At 45.0% G+C, this 18290-nt stretch overlaps 1 protein-coding gene across 1 annotated transcript in view; it reads left to right on the forward strand.

Moving 5' to 3' along the window:
- Positions 1-18290, forward strand: part of LOC119174295 (uncharacterized) — a 201056-nt gene that overhangs the window by 103521 nt on the left and 79245 nt on the right. Inside the window, exon 9 of the mRNA XM_075884923.1 lies at positions 7679-7750. Coding sequence (XP_075741038.1) covers positions 7679-7750 — 72 coding nt within the window. The remainder of the gene's footprint in view (positions 1-7678; positions 7751-18290) is intronic.

Genomic DNA, 18290 nt, shown 5'->3' on the forward strand with positions numbered 1-18290 from the left:
ACGACTTCGGATAGAAAGGCTTGACCTCGTCCACTGAGTAGTTCTCGAGGTGCACCATGTCGAAATGTGAAGCGACGGAGGTATAAAGACGTCGCTACGCCCCGCGCACTGGCAACTTGCAATGGCGGTGGTTTCTGTGTAGCACGTTCAAGGGTCCAAAGCGACTCTGATCCACCGATAGCCCTCTGATGTAATAAGTAGTGGGCCACGGAGGTTAGTTCCCACACGATCGCAAGGTTTAGGAAGGCCCAGAAGTGACTGAAGCGCACGTGAGTCAAAAGGTGCCGATTTACAACGCTGACTGTCAGAGGAGAACATAAATTTATGAATAAAATTATACATTACCTGTCAGTAGGAGTGATGGTGAATACGTTCGTATGTCTTGAAAACTCCGGCATGGCTACATTACGGATCGTTGTTGAAGGAGGCGCATATTTGTGATCGCAAGCTCCGGGGACAACCAAGAGCCACATGCGACCTTCAGGGGAGTAGTTGCGTCGGTGCAGGAGCCGATCTCGAATGGCAAAAAAAGCAGCTTGACGTCAGAGAGATCGCGATGCCACAGTGGTTAACGATCTTGAGAGACAATATTACAAGGAAGCGATTCCCGAATCTCGGCGTTGTTCGCTGGCAAAAGAGTCAAGGTCGAGAGATGCGATGGAGCGGGTGCCATTGGTTAATCAGAGTGCTTGCGTCCACTGCGATAGATGATGCCGATGTCATACTCCTGGATCCGCAGTCCCCAGAGAGTCAGGCAGCCAGAAGTGTCTTTCAATGTGGCGAGCCAACAAAGGGCATGGCGGTTCGCTACCAGGTCGCAACCACAGATGTAAGGAAGGAACTTGCGAAGCGCCCACACCAGAGCTAAGTGCACCTTTTCAGTGACGCTGTACTGGCCTCAGCTTTAGTGAGCGTGCCACTCGCATATGGGCGACGTATTCGGAGTATCCCGGATTACGTTGGGCGAGGAAAGCGTCTGGACTAACCTCGCTAGTGTCTGTGTGAACTTCCGTGACCGCTGTTGGGTCGAAATGCCGAAGAATGGGAAGAGAGGTAAGAAGACTACGGATCGTGGCAAATACGACGTCGTATTTTATAAAACCAGGAGAAAAGGGCTGCGTTGCCACGTAGGAGGTTGATCAGTGTTTACATGATCAAAGCGAAATTTTAAACGAAGTGCCAGAAGTAAGAGCGTAGTGCGACGAAATGGCGCTGTACTTGAACGTAGCAGGTTTTGAGAACTCTGCGACTGCATGAAGTTTTGCAGGGTCGGGTAGAACACCATGCTTGGGCACGATGTGCCCTAAGATGTACAGCGCTCGCGCGGCGAAGCAGCGCTTTTTGAGGTTTGGTTAGAGCCCAGTGGTCAAACGTGTCGTAACTGGTTGAAGCCGATGCAAATTAGTAAAAATATCGGGAAGGAAAACAACAATTTGATCGAGTTAGCATGGACACACAGACCACTTGAGTCCACGCACTGTGTTTAGGCATTAGAAAACTCAAAAGTCTTCACGTTAAGTTCGTACAGGTCATCTGGTGTAATGAACGCAGTTTTCAGGCGATCAGCTTTTGCCATGGGAACCTGCCAGTAGCCAAAACGTAAGTCTAAGGAAGATAAGAATTCGCTTCTTTGGAGGCTGTAAAAGGCGTTGTCGATGCGTGGTAATAGATAGACGTCTTTCCGTGCCACCTTATTTATTAGGCGGCAGTCAACGCAAAAACGAATGAATCTATTCTTCTTTCAATGACCAATTAGCTTTGTCAGGCCTAGTGACTTGTACTCTTTCATTCGAAGAAATGAAAGGTATTATTATTATTATTATTATTACTATTATGGTATTATTATTATTATTATTATTATTATTATTATTATTATTATTATTATTATTATTATTATTATTATTATTATTATTATTTCGAACTAGAACGGCAGCAGATGACCAAAGACTTTGTGATGGTCGAATGACGCCACAACGTAGCATCTTTTTCACATGGTCGTTGATGACGTGACGTTTTGTATCAGAGACGTGGTATGGTCTTAGACGCGACGCAAAGGCTGGTGCAAACCTGTGTCAATGAAGTGGTGCACTTCTGAAGTGCGACCCAATGGCGGCTGAAAAACCTCGAATGAATTCACGAAAAGCTCGAGGAGGCCGAGAAGCTCGGCGCGTTCTTTTGCACTTAGGGCATCGGCAATGCAACTCGAGATGTCACTCAACGAGCATTGCAGCGGCGAAAGGGCACAAATTCGGTCAAGTAAATATCACACAATTTGTCTGGCATGTAAAGGAAGAAAGAATATTCAAGGTACTCTTCTCGACGAAGACATTTCCTGACAAGTATTGTAAGTGGTGTGGAAAGAAGGTTGTGGACGAAAATATTTCTTCGGCAAGCAGTAGCATCAAGTGTACGAAAGGCAGGGGAACGGCTCTGCGGCTCATGAAAATGTCAGAAGGTGCAAACAACAGTGGCATCAATAAAGTCATCGCAGCAAATGAAGACAACGGCAATAGAGGCCAATGAAATGTCGGTGTCCTCATGCACGACAAGATTAGGTGGCCGATCAAGAGCTTCTGTGCAATGATTCGTAAAACAGGGGCAAAAATTGAACTGCCGCACGTGCGCAGTTGATGATGGCAATATGTTGTGAGAGAAAGTCTCACCCGAAGATAACATCGTGTGAGCACACTGAAAGGATGATAACCTCTATGACGTACATAGAGCCTTGGATGAATATGTGGGAAGTGAAGGCACCAAGAGGTCGAAATCACTGTGTAATAGCCGTGCGAAGTGATAGTCCAGAGAATGGCATGGTCACTTTGCGTAAGGAGCGACAGCGCTTAGTGGCTAATACAGAAATAGCGGCACCGGTGTTAATGAGGGCACATGTAGAAACACCATCGACAGATATGGTGACGACGTTAGCTGCGTGGTCAGGTTCGAGGACTTCGGCATTTCAAAGACGGCGCAGATCTTGCCTCTGGGACTGCTTCGTTTAGTTTTCCCAGGTGGAGGGTGCGGGTTGGCGATGCATAGGAGAATGCGATCGCCCGCGAGGTGATAGGGAGCAGGGAGAGTGAGTCTGAGATGGAGACCGGGTTGACTGAGACTAGGGGTGGTCAGTGTAGCTATACTACAGTGAGGGATAGGGAGCAGGTGGGCGCATGGTCTGTGGATCATATAGAATCGGCCGGGTATCATAGAGGAATAATTGGCAGCGACGGCAACAATTCTGGGCAACGTACCTTGAAATACCGTAGGTGTGGCAAATTGGGCGATGGTCAGGAGTGCGCCAAAAATCGCTGACTCGTGGTGCAGCCCATGGTGCCGAAAGAGGGGCGGAGTGTGGAGCGCGTGAAGGCATGGGGTGGCATATGCTACTGGTGGGGCCTGCGTACGACCCGGGCATACGTAACGGGCTTGGCTACGGGCTTTATAGCCGACGCATTGAGAACAGGCGTGGCCACAGGCTGCTGGTGGGGAGCGACGGAAACATTCTGAGAGATCTCTTCGGCAATAACATGGCGGAGTGCTAGAGGCAGACGAGAGGAGAGCAGATGGTGCCTGAAAGGAATCAAGGGCAGTTGCCGAGCAATTTCTTCGCTTTTAAAGTCGGGGAATGCTCGGGAATTGAAGTAAGACTGGATAGTGAGTTGGCAAGCGAGGAAAATGGCTGAGTCAGGGCGCGCTACTTCTTCAACTGGTCAAAACTTTAACGTAGGGTGGTGATTCCGCAAAGGTGACATGATTAGGGCACGGAGAATGAGAAATGCGCCGTCATTGATCACTTCGAGGACGTGCTGAGTTCTGTCAGAATCAGGCACGGTGGCGTTGACAGAGTTACAAAAATTAACGATGTATTGATTGTTACTAGTGAACGATTCGAAAGGCTTCTGTGCGTGAGCGCGCAAGCGTTGTTCGGCACAGGACTTGCGGACAGGGTTGGCCGAAACCATCAGCTAACGTATCTTCAAGGCGGACCATGTCGAACTGTCGTTTTTATGGTTGTTATACCTCATTTTGGCAAAAGACAGTGAGGTAAAAAATGACTTGAGTCAACTTGTCCGAGTCATCACACTTGTTAGTGCTCGCCAGTTTGTAGTGGGTGAACTAGTCTTCGAGGTCGGTCTCACCAGCACCGCCAATGACCTTGGGCTCTCGCAGGCGCAGAACGCTGGGGGTGTTGTAGGACGCAGTGGAAGGGCCAGGTTGCACGTTGATGGTAGTCATGATGAGAGGACGGTTTTTTCTACGCAGCTCTAGGCAAAGAGGTTAAAAAAAACTCCTTTGCTCCTGGTTCAGGCAATGGGCAATGAAAGCAACCTCCACTGATTTGAAATGGGTTTATTGGCGTGTATTGAGACGGCGGCTCTACTAAAAAAACACAATATGAACAGAGCAGCGTTGAGCCAGATGCCGGCGACGATCACCGCGCGGCGAGCGAGACGAGCCATGAATCCAGTACCTAAGGGTTGACGATGCTGCTTGCTAACGATACGTCTTTTTCTTCATATCTTTTAGATTGTTCGCTACAGTAAGGTCACCGCTCATGAACACCTCCCCCTCTCGTCACGTAGGACTTGCTAGGCCATGAGGGTAGAATTGAGGTTCGTATTTTTCGTGCAGCATTGGTGGAGAGGGCTGCCTTAAAACTGGTGACAGCAGTGCTGCCTTCGTCGAAGCCTCTAGTAATTTCAGTCGTAGTTTTGGTTGGGCCAAACACCAAGAAACTGTCGAAAGTCTAATAAAAGTGGGATAGTCACTATATAAACAAGTGACCACAGTAGGCTTATGCGCTATGAAAAAACAAGGCCAGCATACAGTGTTATTTAACCCAAACGGTTGGCAAAGAGGTGAACAAGGTCTTTAGTGTATGTTCGAAGCTCCTCCGAAATTATAAGAATCTGAAGGCCTGACCACACCATAATACCATGGTCTCTTGCTGCAAATCACTGCAGACCACTGAGATTACTCAGGTTTATCCACCTAGAGCGCTAACCACATGTACGCGGTACAACACACCAGGGCATGGCTAATAGACTCGGTGCAGTGGCCTGTCTCACTGAAGAGAAGGAGCTACATGAAGCTGCAGCACCCTCTCTCTTTATAAGGAGAGGGTGCGGTGCCGAGTCCACGCATCTTTTGACGACGTTTTGCAACACGTACATGCAGTCAGAGCTTTAGTTGAATATTCTTGAGTGATTGCAGGGGCTCCGCTGTTGATATGATGTAAAAGACTGCGAGACTAATCCTGAGTTCGTGGTTCTGATAATCATCTCTAGTGTTTCGCTTCTTTTTGATTTCTCTATCTTTCTCACTTTCTCTCCCTCTGTTGTAAGAATTTTACTTTTGTAGCTGTTGTTGTCCGGCGCAGGTAAGCTGTACGGCGCGCACTTGTACTGGTGAATGAGTGTCGAGAAACGCACGCCACGTTTTCTCGAAAAAGAAATGAAACACACAAGAGTACATGAGTGAGTAACACAAGCTCAGGAAGTATAAATACGAGTAATTTCAACAAGTAAACGGTTTCCGTGTCATTTTAGCCTCGTCGTTATACGAAAAACGCCTCAGGCCAGAAAAGACTCTGGGCGTGTTCTTCGAAGTGCAGAAATTCCCGAGGCTGAAAGTGAAAAGTAATGCAACAAATGAATAAATAAATAAAAAATGGCAGATCCCAGATGCAGTGGAAATTGATGATATGCGAAGCGCGAAAGGAGAAGGTTGATATGTCACTTTAAAATCACCACAGCGTTACCAGGTGGAGGTAAGTTAGGCCACGCACGACTTCCGCGTCATGATTATCGAATCTTTATGTGTCGTTTACCGTCGTCATCTAGTCACGCCATGTGATGCCAAATTTAGTATATGTGGAGCTTGCGAAACGGCCGCGAGCACGCTATGAACGTGGTATGTTGTCATGTTCTTACATGACACGCGTGTTATGATTATCATGTTTGCACCATTCATATACCTTCGTTATCTATTGACGTTGCGTACACCAATTTTGGTATATGTGGAGCTAGCGAAACGGCCGTGAGTGCATCATTAAAGGTTGAATATACTTCAACGTAACGTTGACGCGCGCGCACGCTGGGAACAGCGACGCTACGTTAGTAAAACGCCAGTATATAGTCTGACGCCAGGGGCGAACGGCGCGGCCCAACGGCCCAACGGCAACCGGCGCGAAATGTGACATGGTTCACTTCGCGCAAATGCGTTATCGAGACAACACTGTATCTGTTTCTTTTCGTGACAAAGGCACGCCGCATGCGCTGCAAGGCGTGCCTTGCAGCGCATGCGGCGTGCCTTTGTCACGCCGCATGCGCTGCATGCGCTGAAAGCTTCCTGTCGTGGCAACACCAGGCGCGGCGCGACTAAAGGAACGTCTACTCGCTTGCGCGCCGCGTCAGGTCCGAGTGTATTGGCGCCTTGACTGTGGCATGCAGTCATGCTCTCACATGACATGCATCTTATGATCATCGTGTTTGTACCAGTCAAACACCCTCGTCATTCATTGACGTCACGCAATACCAAATTAAGCATATGTAAATCTAGCAAAAGGGCCGCGAGCGCATCATGAGCGTGGCATGTAGTCATGTGGTTACATGACACGCATGTTATAATTATTATGTTTAGATGTGTTGTTCACCAATGTCGTCCCTTCGCGTCACGTAATACCCAATTTGGCACATGGGAAGCTAGCGAAAAGGCCACCAGCACATCATGAGCGTGGCAAGTATTCACGTTGTTACATGACACGCATCTCAACATTATTATGTCTGCACCAGCCACATACCTTCATCATCTTTTCGCATACAGTTATACCAAATTTGATATATGTGACGCTAGCGAAACGGCCGCGAGTGCATCATGAGCGTGGCATGCAGTCATGTTGTTACTAGACACGCACGTCATGATTTTCATGTTAGGGTCAGTCGCTTGTGTTCGCCATGCAGTCATCGCATACCATACTAGTTTTGCAACATGTCATGTGAACGAAATCACCACAAGAGCAGCAAGACCATGAAATGTAGATCATGACATTTATGACATAAATGTGAAGATTTTCATGTTATTACTAGTCAAATATGCTCGCCATGCAGTCATGTTATGCCTTACCAAATTTGATATTGATACCATTATCCAGGAGAACGAAAAGTCGAAGGCAGCTACATAGATAGGTAGATAGATAGATAGATAGATAGATAGATAGATAGATAGATAGATAGATAGATAGATAGATAGATAGATAGAATCGCTCAAAGTTGCCGAAGTTCGCTAAGAAAGGCTTTGCATTTAAAAAATAAATATATACATACCGAAATGAAAGCTTCTTTCGTAGGGCTTGTATTTAGAAAAAGTGTTTAACGATTTCCAGTACTTCGTACCTAACTATGGAAGAGCAGTGCGCTGTCCCTCGCTAAAACCAAGGCATTACGCCAAGTTAGAGCGCGGCTGGATAGTAAAGCCACTGGTTGATCCCGAAGGCATAGTATAATATACCCTATAGTGGAATTGGTGTGCCTAACCTTCGAAGCTTTTAAACTTCAGGAGGAAATTACGCGCTTCGAGAAAGAGTCAGTTTGCGAAAGGCGGGGCTTTCGCTAAAGCCCTCTATGTAATTTTGATATAGAGAACGCAGGCTCTCACTACACAAAACCATCTTTTATTTTTGCAGGTACTTGTCTCACAACCCCATCGAGTTTATCGCTGCGAGAGCCTTCCATGGTCTGACGGCGCTGGAAACACTGTGAGAAAAGTTATCTTGTATTAAGAACTCTCGGAGGACTTGGTTCTGAGCCAGTGAACGCATCTCAACTTCGCAGGCTATCCATCACGTGCAGACCAGATACAATGAAGGGGCTTCTTTTTGCGGCTGGTCTGTGGGATGCTTAACCTGCACAGTTTGTTCCTTTTGTTGTAAATTTTTCTTCAATGTTCTGGCGTGGTTAACTCGAGGGAGTTCAATAATCAATTGGCAGATCATTTTTTATTACCACCACACCACAATATTGAAAAACTTATACTCTGGTGTAGCAGTATTTAAAAAGGATAAGCATATTGATTTTTTTTCAAATTATGTTAAAAAATAAGAAGAATCAATACGCATGAAAGCCGGCTGGCCACTTGCATCTAAAAAGGCACAAGTTATGCTGCATTGTAAGAAATATAGTGGGCTGGAACATAAAAACTGTGGATAGGATAATAAAAATTAAAAAAGTAAAAGTGTGCGGAACTAAGAACACAACTAAAGCGTAAGTGCGACAATAGAAACAGAGAAAAGTAATTAAACTTTGCTGGATTGATGTACAGTGCCATCCACTGTTGAAGGGAACCCTCTAATGAGCACGTGACATATTGCGGGCCTCACAACTGCAAGTAGACACAAAAACATTGTTTGTGCATGGCGCTAGTCTTTCAGAAGGAGTCAAAACTGTCAATCAGACGTAGTCTTATGCAGATATTAGCCACTATGCTTTTCCCAGAGAGTGAAATTTATACATGGTGGACACGAAGGTGTCCCCTTTGTCTGTGAACCCGACTGTACCTTAATGAAAATGCAAAGTGTTTTTGAAGCAGTAGAGGTAATTATTATATTCACTATTCAACTTTTGCCTCCGTAGAGAAACTCTATGTCTAGGAGGAAAATACTTGGCCGCTGTTAAGATTACAGCTGCATAAAAAGCAAGAAACAAATGTAATTAAGGATAATGTTGATAATCAACTAGACGGAAGTTTTTGTCACGAGAGAAAACTAATGAATGTTCCATGGCTTTTTTTTCATATACAAAGAATAAGGACGTAACGTGTCACAACTTACGGCAATTTTTTTAGAAATTCAGAAAATGTTACCTAATTTAAGATATTCATCGTAGAATAATTGCAAGACACTCGTGCAACCGATATGGAAACCAAGAGAGTCAGAATTTCCGAACATGCGGCCGCTGTATGTCAGGCTGGAGCACGTCGTGACGGTGACAGGGTTTCTGGGAGGCCAGGTCATGGCCGTTTATTGTAATGCGACGCGGGAAATCCTCTCATTTTCGCTAGTGGATCACCTTATCGTTGTGAGCTATGCTAAATGCTTCTCTGGTTCTTAGGAGCAGCTGTTAAGTACATCGGCCTTTCCATCATCATTTCACTTCGAGATTCATGAAAGCTAGAGGCAACAGATACGGCACATTTCCTTGCAGATATTGCCACAGCATTTAGCACCTATTTCTACTTTAACGAAGTTAAGGATGGATACACTTTTTCACAGGTAAAGCTTAGTATGCCTACACAATGTTGTTTTTTTCACACAGCATTGACCCAACTGACACAGCTAAAGGCGAATGTGGATTTGGAAATTAGGCTTTCTGCCGCCTCCGTATAGACTGTCCGAATCATGACACACCGGGACACTCACTTGAATCAGAAGTAATGATATTATGATGGAAACCGTTCAGTACGAAGAAACCCTTGCGCCGCTGGCCAAAATGGACGTTAGAGACGAGCAGTGGCGTGGGCGGGGGGTGCCACACCCAACCAAGACTCACCCTCCCCCACCAAAATTTATTTCGCCATGGCATACATATAGAAAAAAATTTAAGAAGGTGCACCACTTCTCAAAAATTTTCTGCCTACGCCCCTGGAGGCGTGTGCTTTAAAAGCACTATAGCGGTTTCTAGAAGACACTGGCATGACTGCCAATTAGAGGCCTTTTACGTACTTTTACATTCAGTAGATTCTTATAGGCATGTCATGATGTGTTGCTTTCATGTTGTCTGTATGTGCAGACTTATCGCCATGATGACGGGAGACATAGTTATAGGCACTATTAATCACATTTAAGTATGAATATTGTGCCGTTTGATATGTGCTTGTGTTCTTTATGGTACTCGGCGTTTGTGTGTTTTTTCTCGATGCCTTTGTGTTTGTATGTTTATATCTCGTTTTTTATGCTCGATAAATTTAAAAGATTTGAGGGAGCTGGCGCCTCCTTAATATTATATAAAAAATTACGAATAATACCATACATCACAAGCCAATAACAAGCGGTCCATTTATATATATTGTATATGTTTAAAGACTTGCCGCTTTCAATGACCAGATTCTGCTGTTAGCCTCATTTATTTTTTCTTTTATTGTGCTTTTCTGCAGAGCACAATGTCCCAGGTTTGATCCTGGCTGCGGTGGTGCGAATTTCGAAAAAGGCAGAATCGTAGAATCCCTACATCATAAATACAGAGGCAGAATACGTAATCTCCCCGGTGACAATTTTCAGGGTTCTTCAAACTTGTTGATTTCATATAATTGTAATTTTCATTTGTGAAACACAAAGTAATACTTTATTGTTGTGACTTGTGACTTATTTGACATGGAGCATTACCTTGTGGCGTAGCAGAGCGGCTGCCACTTCAACGTTTGCGGTGCACTCGGTTTCTAGATTACCAGGCCACCCTAAAATTCGGCTATGAACGCCGAATTTTCTAAAACATCTTAAAAAATAGATTGTGACGCCCTACACCGGTTGCTATGAAATAACTAACCCCATGTTGGTAAAGAAAAAAAATTACCGCGTAGTGGCATGCTTCACTGCAAATGTCGTCGTTAGACGACAGTCTTTTTTCTGGAGGCGCTGCTTGTGATACGAACGCCATTTGACAGTAATCTCGGGAAACAGGAACTTAATTCACAGAATGTAGGGCTAGGCGCAGGCGGCAGCACCATGTCGTTGGCAGAACGCTTTTTCGTACATAGCAAGCCATTTTATTCGAAGCGTAAGAAACAGCTGCATTTTCGTGCATAGCATTGCATTTTTTGTGCAGCGCGAGCAGCACGAGGGTCTTTATAATTACGTAGCTAACTATTTCCTAGTAAAGAACCACACCTTCCAATACTTACACAATGATGTTGCGCCTGAGATATGCGTGTTTGCTTTTTGATCGACAATGTTGACAAGAGTATGGGGGCAACTACCGGATCAATATCTCAGGGCGTTGAGCAAGTGCTTAAAATTTTACCGAGTGGCTGAATGCGACAGACCAAAATTCATGCGCTTTAGTTTTGTCATTAAGAGTTCATTAACTCCTTTTTGTCAATCAGTCCTGTTTATGTAACTTATGAAGCGGTAATGTATATTTCATTTTAACGTATAATTCGCTTGCAGAGTTGACTGGTAACTTACTGTAATACTATTTATGAACTATGTATCGCGCGTTGCCCGGCTGATCAGCCAACGTAAAAGAACGACAGAGAGCATTTTGCTCTGAAATATATGATCACGCAACAAAAACCAGCGAAGAGTACGAATATTATTGTGAGTTACTGCACTCAAGTTTTGTTTATTCAGAACAGTAATGCAAAATATCTGAAGTAGCACAATCACAATATTGAGCGTTTTTACGCGTACATCCTAAGCATACAAATCAGTACCGCAATTTCAAACCAGTCGGCGGATAATGAGAAGCAGTACACGTAAGCATTTATTTAAAAAAAAAATCACAGCATATCTATGGAGTGCATGATGATGCTTGGGCGAAACGTTTGTCCGTCCTTTTTTCTTGCTTCCGTCCGTCCATGCGTCCCTCTGTGTGACCATCCGTGCGTTCATTCGTCCATCTGTGCATCCCTGCGTTCGTCCGTGATTCTGCCCATCTGTCCGTCCATCTAGTGAAAACTCCAATTGCTTCCATCTCGCATCTTTTCAGCATTTATTCAGCTTATAGAACTACCACTATCCAGCAGCCTTTCAATGGACTAAACGAGAGGTGGCACTCGCGGACTTTCTTGCGGCCTGTGCTTCGTGTCTACTATACCACCTTTCACGGCTTCTAGTTCATGGCTATATACTAGGTCACTATATCAATGGTCTTGCAGCTCAACTGTCGCTAAACCTTGCTAAAACCAAGGAGGTTACGCCCAGCGAGTAACCTGGCTACACTTCAGGTCATATTGTGCTCAAAGTGCGTCCATCTGAGAGTAGTGTTTTTCTAAGTAAGCACCAAACTAAAGGCAAACTTTATTGAATATAAAGCCACGAATTCTAGTCTATGTAACTTATTTCGTCAGAAACAACTATCTTTTTATATATGATTACCATGCGCGAGTTTCCTCCTCCATTGAAAAGGATGCACGCGTGCCTCTCCTCTAATCCGGCCAAGGAGGTGGTTACCTACTACTCCGATGACTACTACATACATCGCGGACGTACGACCCATGGCATGAGGAGCGTCGCCTCCGAAAATAGCCCCCGCGGAAGCGTTAATGAACCCTCAGTAAGAGATGGCGACATCCTGCACACCTAACCGAGACTTTTCTACGGCGTTAAAGCAAGCAATGAATTGAGCAAACACTGAACCATACTAATAATCAGAGACGGGCAACTTACTTTGGAAAGTGGATTCGTAAATGTCGGCCTGAAGTTCCCAATTCCTATTCTATGTAACACTGTCTTTTGTCGCAACTGATAGCGCTAAACTGGCGGTATCATACAGAGTGTTCGGCCATCGCTAGAATTGTTCTGGCAGCAGAAGCCGCATCAGCCATCCACAGACACGAACAGCGACGTCATTCTTGAATGAAAAGTATTTCACAGCACAGCGCCCACGGAAGGACAAGTTTATACAAGTTTATATCCGTCAAAACAGATGCGCTGTGCTCCGAAGAGTCCACGCCTGCAGAGCCAAGATGGCAGTCACGAGCGACTGTAAAAAAACACTGCCAGCGGTCCCACGTGACGGCATCTGGCCAATACCAACGCTGCGCCGGCCTCGGAGAAGTTGAAATTGGAGGAAAAGAGAGGAGGCGAGTGATTAACCACATACGTCGCGACATTGCGAAGTTTTAAGGGCTTTATTTCTAGTCGTGTACCTTCCCCTCCTTCCATTTCCTTCTAAGCTCGACATTGAATGAAGCTCTCCTGCGTGGGCAGAAGTAGGGCATGCACTGCACTTGCGACATACTGCTCCAGCATTTCCCAAGTAACTGACAGCGCTAAGCGTGAGGGACTTCGAGATCATTATTTTCCCGTTGCTTTACCGTCTGCGAGGCAGACATACACAGGCCTTGGCGTCGTATAATAGTACGAACGAATTAATAGGCTCTGTCAGCACACAAGGCATTGAAACACCCACTCCGGTGCTTTTTGGCGCGCAAAACGCTTGTTGTGCTGTTTTTTTTTGGTAAGTTGTGCTAGCCCTTCGCCTGACGTCAACAGCGCAAATGCGGTCTTAAGAGTGGCCACAGCTTTTCTACACGCTACTGGACAGAATGTGCAGCTATAGCGTTCCGCCAACTTGATGGAACTCCATATAATTGCCTCCTTACCTCCCCAATCATCATTCAGTAGACTTTTTTCCTTCCTTTTTCAAGGTGTAGAGGTGTCTTTGCGTCCTGATGCTGGAACTTTACTGTCATGTTGAAGTTTGAAGTTACGTCTTTCAACGCCATCCTGGAGTGCTGCAAGAGCAAACGCAGCACATAGTGTATTCGTTCAGCTCCCTTTATTCATTTGTGTTGAGGGAAAGCGTAAATTACTACTTTGATATCGAGTACCTGGGGGACAATGAAAGGACTGACATATGCAAATGAACAGTAGGCTATTATGGTTGAGTGAAACTGTACTGAAAACATTTGCGGTGAGTAAATCTGAAAGTGCCTTCAATGCTGTGCTGTCGATCACCGATGCCCGGTGTGCTCTCTTTCGGGTGTCCTGAACAGCGTTTGAATGCATCAATGCTCTCGGTTTTATACGTACGTTGAAATGTTAGGAAATCAACTGACTGTCTTTTTACCTACCTTTTGAACATTAGCAAGATGGCAAGTTCGGCCAACTGGTTGCTGAAATCGGCAACCAACTTCAATTGTCGAAAATGTCAAAAATGGAAGTGGTTTTTCATTGAATCCAAGAGCCAGATATTGAGTCTGTGGGAATCCCCTTTGTTCAGTCAGAGGTAATATGAACCGCAGAGACAGAGCAGAGTTGCTAAGTTGATTGGTTGATTGGTTGTTCTTCAGAGTGCTGGCGAAACTCACCACGGAGAATCGGCCACGAAACGAACGGTATCTCAGACAGAGAAGAGACCGACGCTGGCGTTTATCTGAATGAAAGCTTTTTAGGGGCGAAGTAGTTTATAGCGTCACCCGTTCGTCCCTCGTAATCGTAGTGTGTAACAATTGTTACATTTTGATCTCCAAGGAGTTGCCGGTGAGAGATTTCTTCTGTGCGTTGGTGAAGAATAAAAAATAGTGCTGAATGTACATGCAAATGGTTGCTAATGAAGAATGAGAGACAGTAGCATTCGGATTTTAGTTAACGCGCACGCGGCGGCCCCATTAGCAGCCATAAGCATGTACATTGAGCACTATCTGTCAAAAAAGGGTTGCTACGTTATACTCGCCTAGTGTAACCTCTTTAGATTTAGAAAGGTTTAGCGAGCGTTGATCCACAGTGTCATGAATACAATGAACTAGTATATACCATGAATGAACTCGAGGCGGTTAAATGTGGGAAGTAGACCCGAAGCACAAGCCGTAAGAAAGTGTGCGTGTGTCACCTCTCGTTTACTCCTTGGAATGTCCGCTGAATGGCGGTGCTTCTATATCGGGAATATATGAGGAAAAGATGCGAGATGGTGGTACTTGGTGTGTTGAATAGATGTACGAACGAACACACGGACAGATGCATGGATGGACGCATGAACGGACGCAGGGGAGGATGCATGGACGAATGCAGGGACGGACGCACGAACAGACGCACGCACGGATAAGCGGATGGACGCATGGACGGTTACACAGACGGATGCATGGACGGACGCAAGCAACAACGAATGAACGGACGATTGCTTCGCCCCACTCTCCATCATTCGCTCCGTGGATATGCTGCCAATTTTTTTTTCTTTCGTGCTCACGCCTTGCACCCAATTCTTTGTGCATCTAAGCGTGGCGTTTCCCGCCACTGTGTACAGCGGTACACTAAAGAAGGGGAATTATACGAGGGTCTCGTTTTCTGTCTTACACACAGCTTACAAAACCAACAGATAATCAAGCTAAGGAAATAACAACAGGACATTATTCATTGTTTTTTCTAATTTAGTGTAAGGTTATTGAACTTGAAAGAAAGAAATTGAAAGGAAGTAAGGAAGACAAAAACATTACCCCTATCTTTAGGGCTTGGTAATTTTGCTTGTTTATTACATCGCACATGACCTTAAGAAATAAAGAGTGGTGTCCCCTGTTGCCTTTAACATCGTTGTTCATTGTTTTCTTTGCCCCTTGCAAAGATACAAATGTTACATTACCCCTTGTGCACATACGATAGTTTAGTATGAATCACTGTAGGTTTACTTGGTAAGCACAAACTGGTCATCCAATCACTCAACGCGAGGGTGCATAATCGCTCCCTATTCAGGCTTCGTGCTCAGTCGTATACTTTCCTCTGTAATAGTGCATTTTTGTTTATTGGAATAAAAATGACCCTATCTTGGGGTTGGAACAAACAGCACATGGGAAAAGCAGGTCATAATCAATTGATTGATATTTGATGTTTAACGACCCCAATCCATCATATGATTATGAGAGACGCCGTATTGGAGGGCTCCCAAAAATACGACCATCTGGCGTTCTTTAACGTGCACGCGAATCTGAGCACACGGGCAGAAGTCAAAATCAAATTAGCCCGTAGAACACATACAGCGAAAGAAAAGAGAACCAGGTTCTTTGAAGTCGCCGTGTCACACACAGGCAGCCATAGCACGTGGAATCACCAGACACTAGCCGGCTATCGCCCTGTGATAAGCTGGCCTTCAGCGGTCAGGACCTCCCCATACCGGCCAAAACGACTAATCATATCGCGAATAGATTACGGCTCTCTTTACCTCGCAAACCACAGCAAGGATATGTCATTGTCTCGAAGCATCTTATGATCAAGACATACGAATAGCGTGTGTTTTAATATTTCTTACTACTAACGACTTCATTTACGAGATGAAACGTAATTAACACAATGGAATAACTGGCAGAACATGAACGATGAACCCTAGGGCGGTAGCTAGCAGCGGCGGCCTTCGCGCCGGTAGCATAAATATTCACTCTCGTTTTTATCAAAGGGAACACAGAGGCACGTGGCGTGCGCTCTGCGCCGGCTGCGTATACTGTATACCGACAGTTAAAGAAAGGCTATTCGCTGCTGGCGCGTTCTGTTCGCAAAAACAATAAGGAGTCATGGTCGCTGGACAATCGCTGATAGATTATGCTCCCACTTTAGTCTCGCAACGGGGGATACCACCAAAGGTGAACGTGCTTTGTTTAGCTGTTGGTTAATGAAGCTGTGCGCAGGCCGGGCACACTGCGCAGGCCGTGCACCAGCGTGTTCCTTTTCAATAAGGACAACACGGCATAAATGTATATAGGTGTCCGAGCAAGCATACATTCACTAATTTCTACTGATGAATTAGGCTTCGCTGGTCTACGGCAGTTTCTCGTCAAACAGATTGTAAAATGAGTCGGCGGAGTGATAGTTATCGCAGAACCGTCCTTAACACCAACGGAGTCCACCGCAATTATACGGGTAATAGTGATACTTCGTGAAATCACGTTATCTGTTTCCCTATGAAGGACGATGGCAGTAATACGCCATTTACTGCTAGTTTCTAAGCCATTATTGAGTTATAATATACCGGCGCACATTAACAAAAAAAAGATATGGAGGTTGGCTAAGCAACCAGGATTGATTACTCAGAGAGTCGCAATTCATTACACGTATTTATACACAGATTAGAAAGGTGCTGCAGAGAAAATAAGCAACATTGATGTGGCAATAACCGTAAACCAAATGAAGTAATGTTTTCATAGAAATAAGTATAAATTCAGCTGCACACTTATCGGGCACCAATTCGAATGGACGCAGTAAGGAATGGTCGTTAGCAAAAGAGCTGGGTCATGCCTGGCATTGTGTAGGAATGCGTGGAAGCATTCTTACACATTAAGTGCGCTTCAGCTCTGCAAGCGCTTCTACCGGAGGGCTACTGCTTCTTGCTGAGCCAGTAACCAGGAAGCGTCATGGTACCACACTGTCGTCATTCGCAAACACTGCCTCTAAAGCCGTCTGGTAGCATTTGTGATAAGAGCGTCAAGCCCAATCAGAGCTCCATCCGAAAGAGCGCCCAAGCCGGAGTTCCGGCTTAGGCATGGCTTCTAATCAACAAAACGTCGCAGAGTAAACTTGGAGGACGCTTCACCTTCACCTTCAGCAGAAGAACACGACAATGCAATCGAATGCTGTGTGCACCGCCTCCGGCAAATGTCTACACTATAGTGAACTAGAATATTGTAGTTCACTATAGTCATAACAATACCGCAAGTAAACGGACGGCTCTGACCATACGATTGCCCATTTCAGATTCTCCTATAGGAACCCTATAATGGCATCTCAGTTTCCGAGTGTCCACTTCGGAATACGTTTTCCTTTACTAATAGTGAAGTACCCACGACGCGTTCGTAAGGCAACACGCGACCTCACGCTGCAGCTGACATTTTGATGATTTTGTTGCCGGTAGTGACGCAACATGTCAAAGCACTTTGCAATGCGTAGCTCCTTGTAGAAATTCTCAGGTACCTACACGTCTAGTGAATCTACACTTTTGACACGTAACAGTGCGTGTGCTAAGGAGATCCCTTCGTTTCATGGCGTTTATAAAGAGTTCTTTTCTTAGTAGTTTCAAGCAATGACGTGGCTCTGTAGTAGAAAACCTGCTTGCAACCCAGAAGACCTGGGTTAGATTCTCACACAAAGGTCAGGACTCGCATTTCTATTTATTTTCTTCAGATCTTCTCGGTATAGCGGTCGCGAACAACGCTGATACTTAGCAAAATACAAATGACGCCGAGGCCAACATAAAAAATTCCGTGAAGTAGCTTCGTCACAGCTGTCACTTTAAGTGGCCGCATGAATATAGCAAATGATACTCTTTCTGTAGCGGCAGAATCTCTAGTATGATTTTACTTTTCTTTTCTCAAAATAAGCTCTATGTTCATTTTGATCTGTACACGACGTCTTTCTATCACCTATGTGGTTTCCGAAGTCGAGATGAAATTCTAGTTTAATATGTGGATGTTTATTTGCTCTGCGTGTGCCGTGATTTGCCGATATGTATCAATTTTGTTTTGCGATACTAAATAGTTGTGTGGATATATTTCAGGGCGCTATTTTCAGCTTGCTTCTATTCTTTTCAATAGCAAGCTATAAAAAATTAATTACTAAAACCAGTGCAACGATGTGGTATATATGTACATATTATTAGAATGGT

Source organism: Rhipicephalus microplus, unplaced genomic scaffold (genome assembly GCF_043290135.1).
Source record: "Rhipicephalus microplus isolate Deutch F79 unplaced genomic scaffold, USDA_Rmic scaffold_56, whole genome shotgun sequence".
NCBI classification, from domain to species: Eukaryota; Metazoa; Arthropoda; class Arachnida; order Ixodida; family Ixodidae; genus Rhipicephalus; species Rhipicephalus microplus.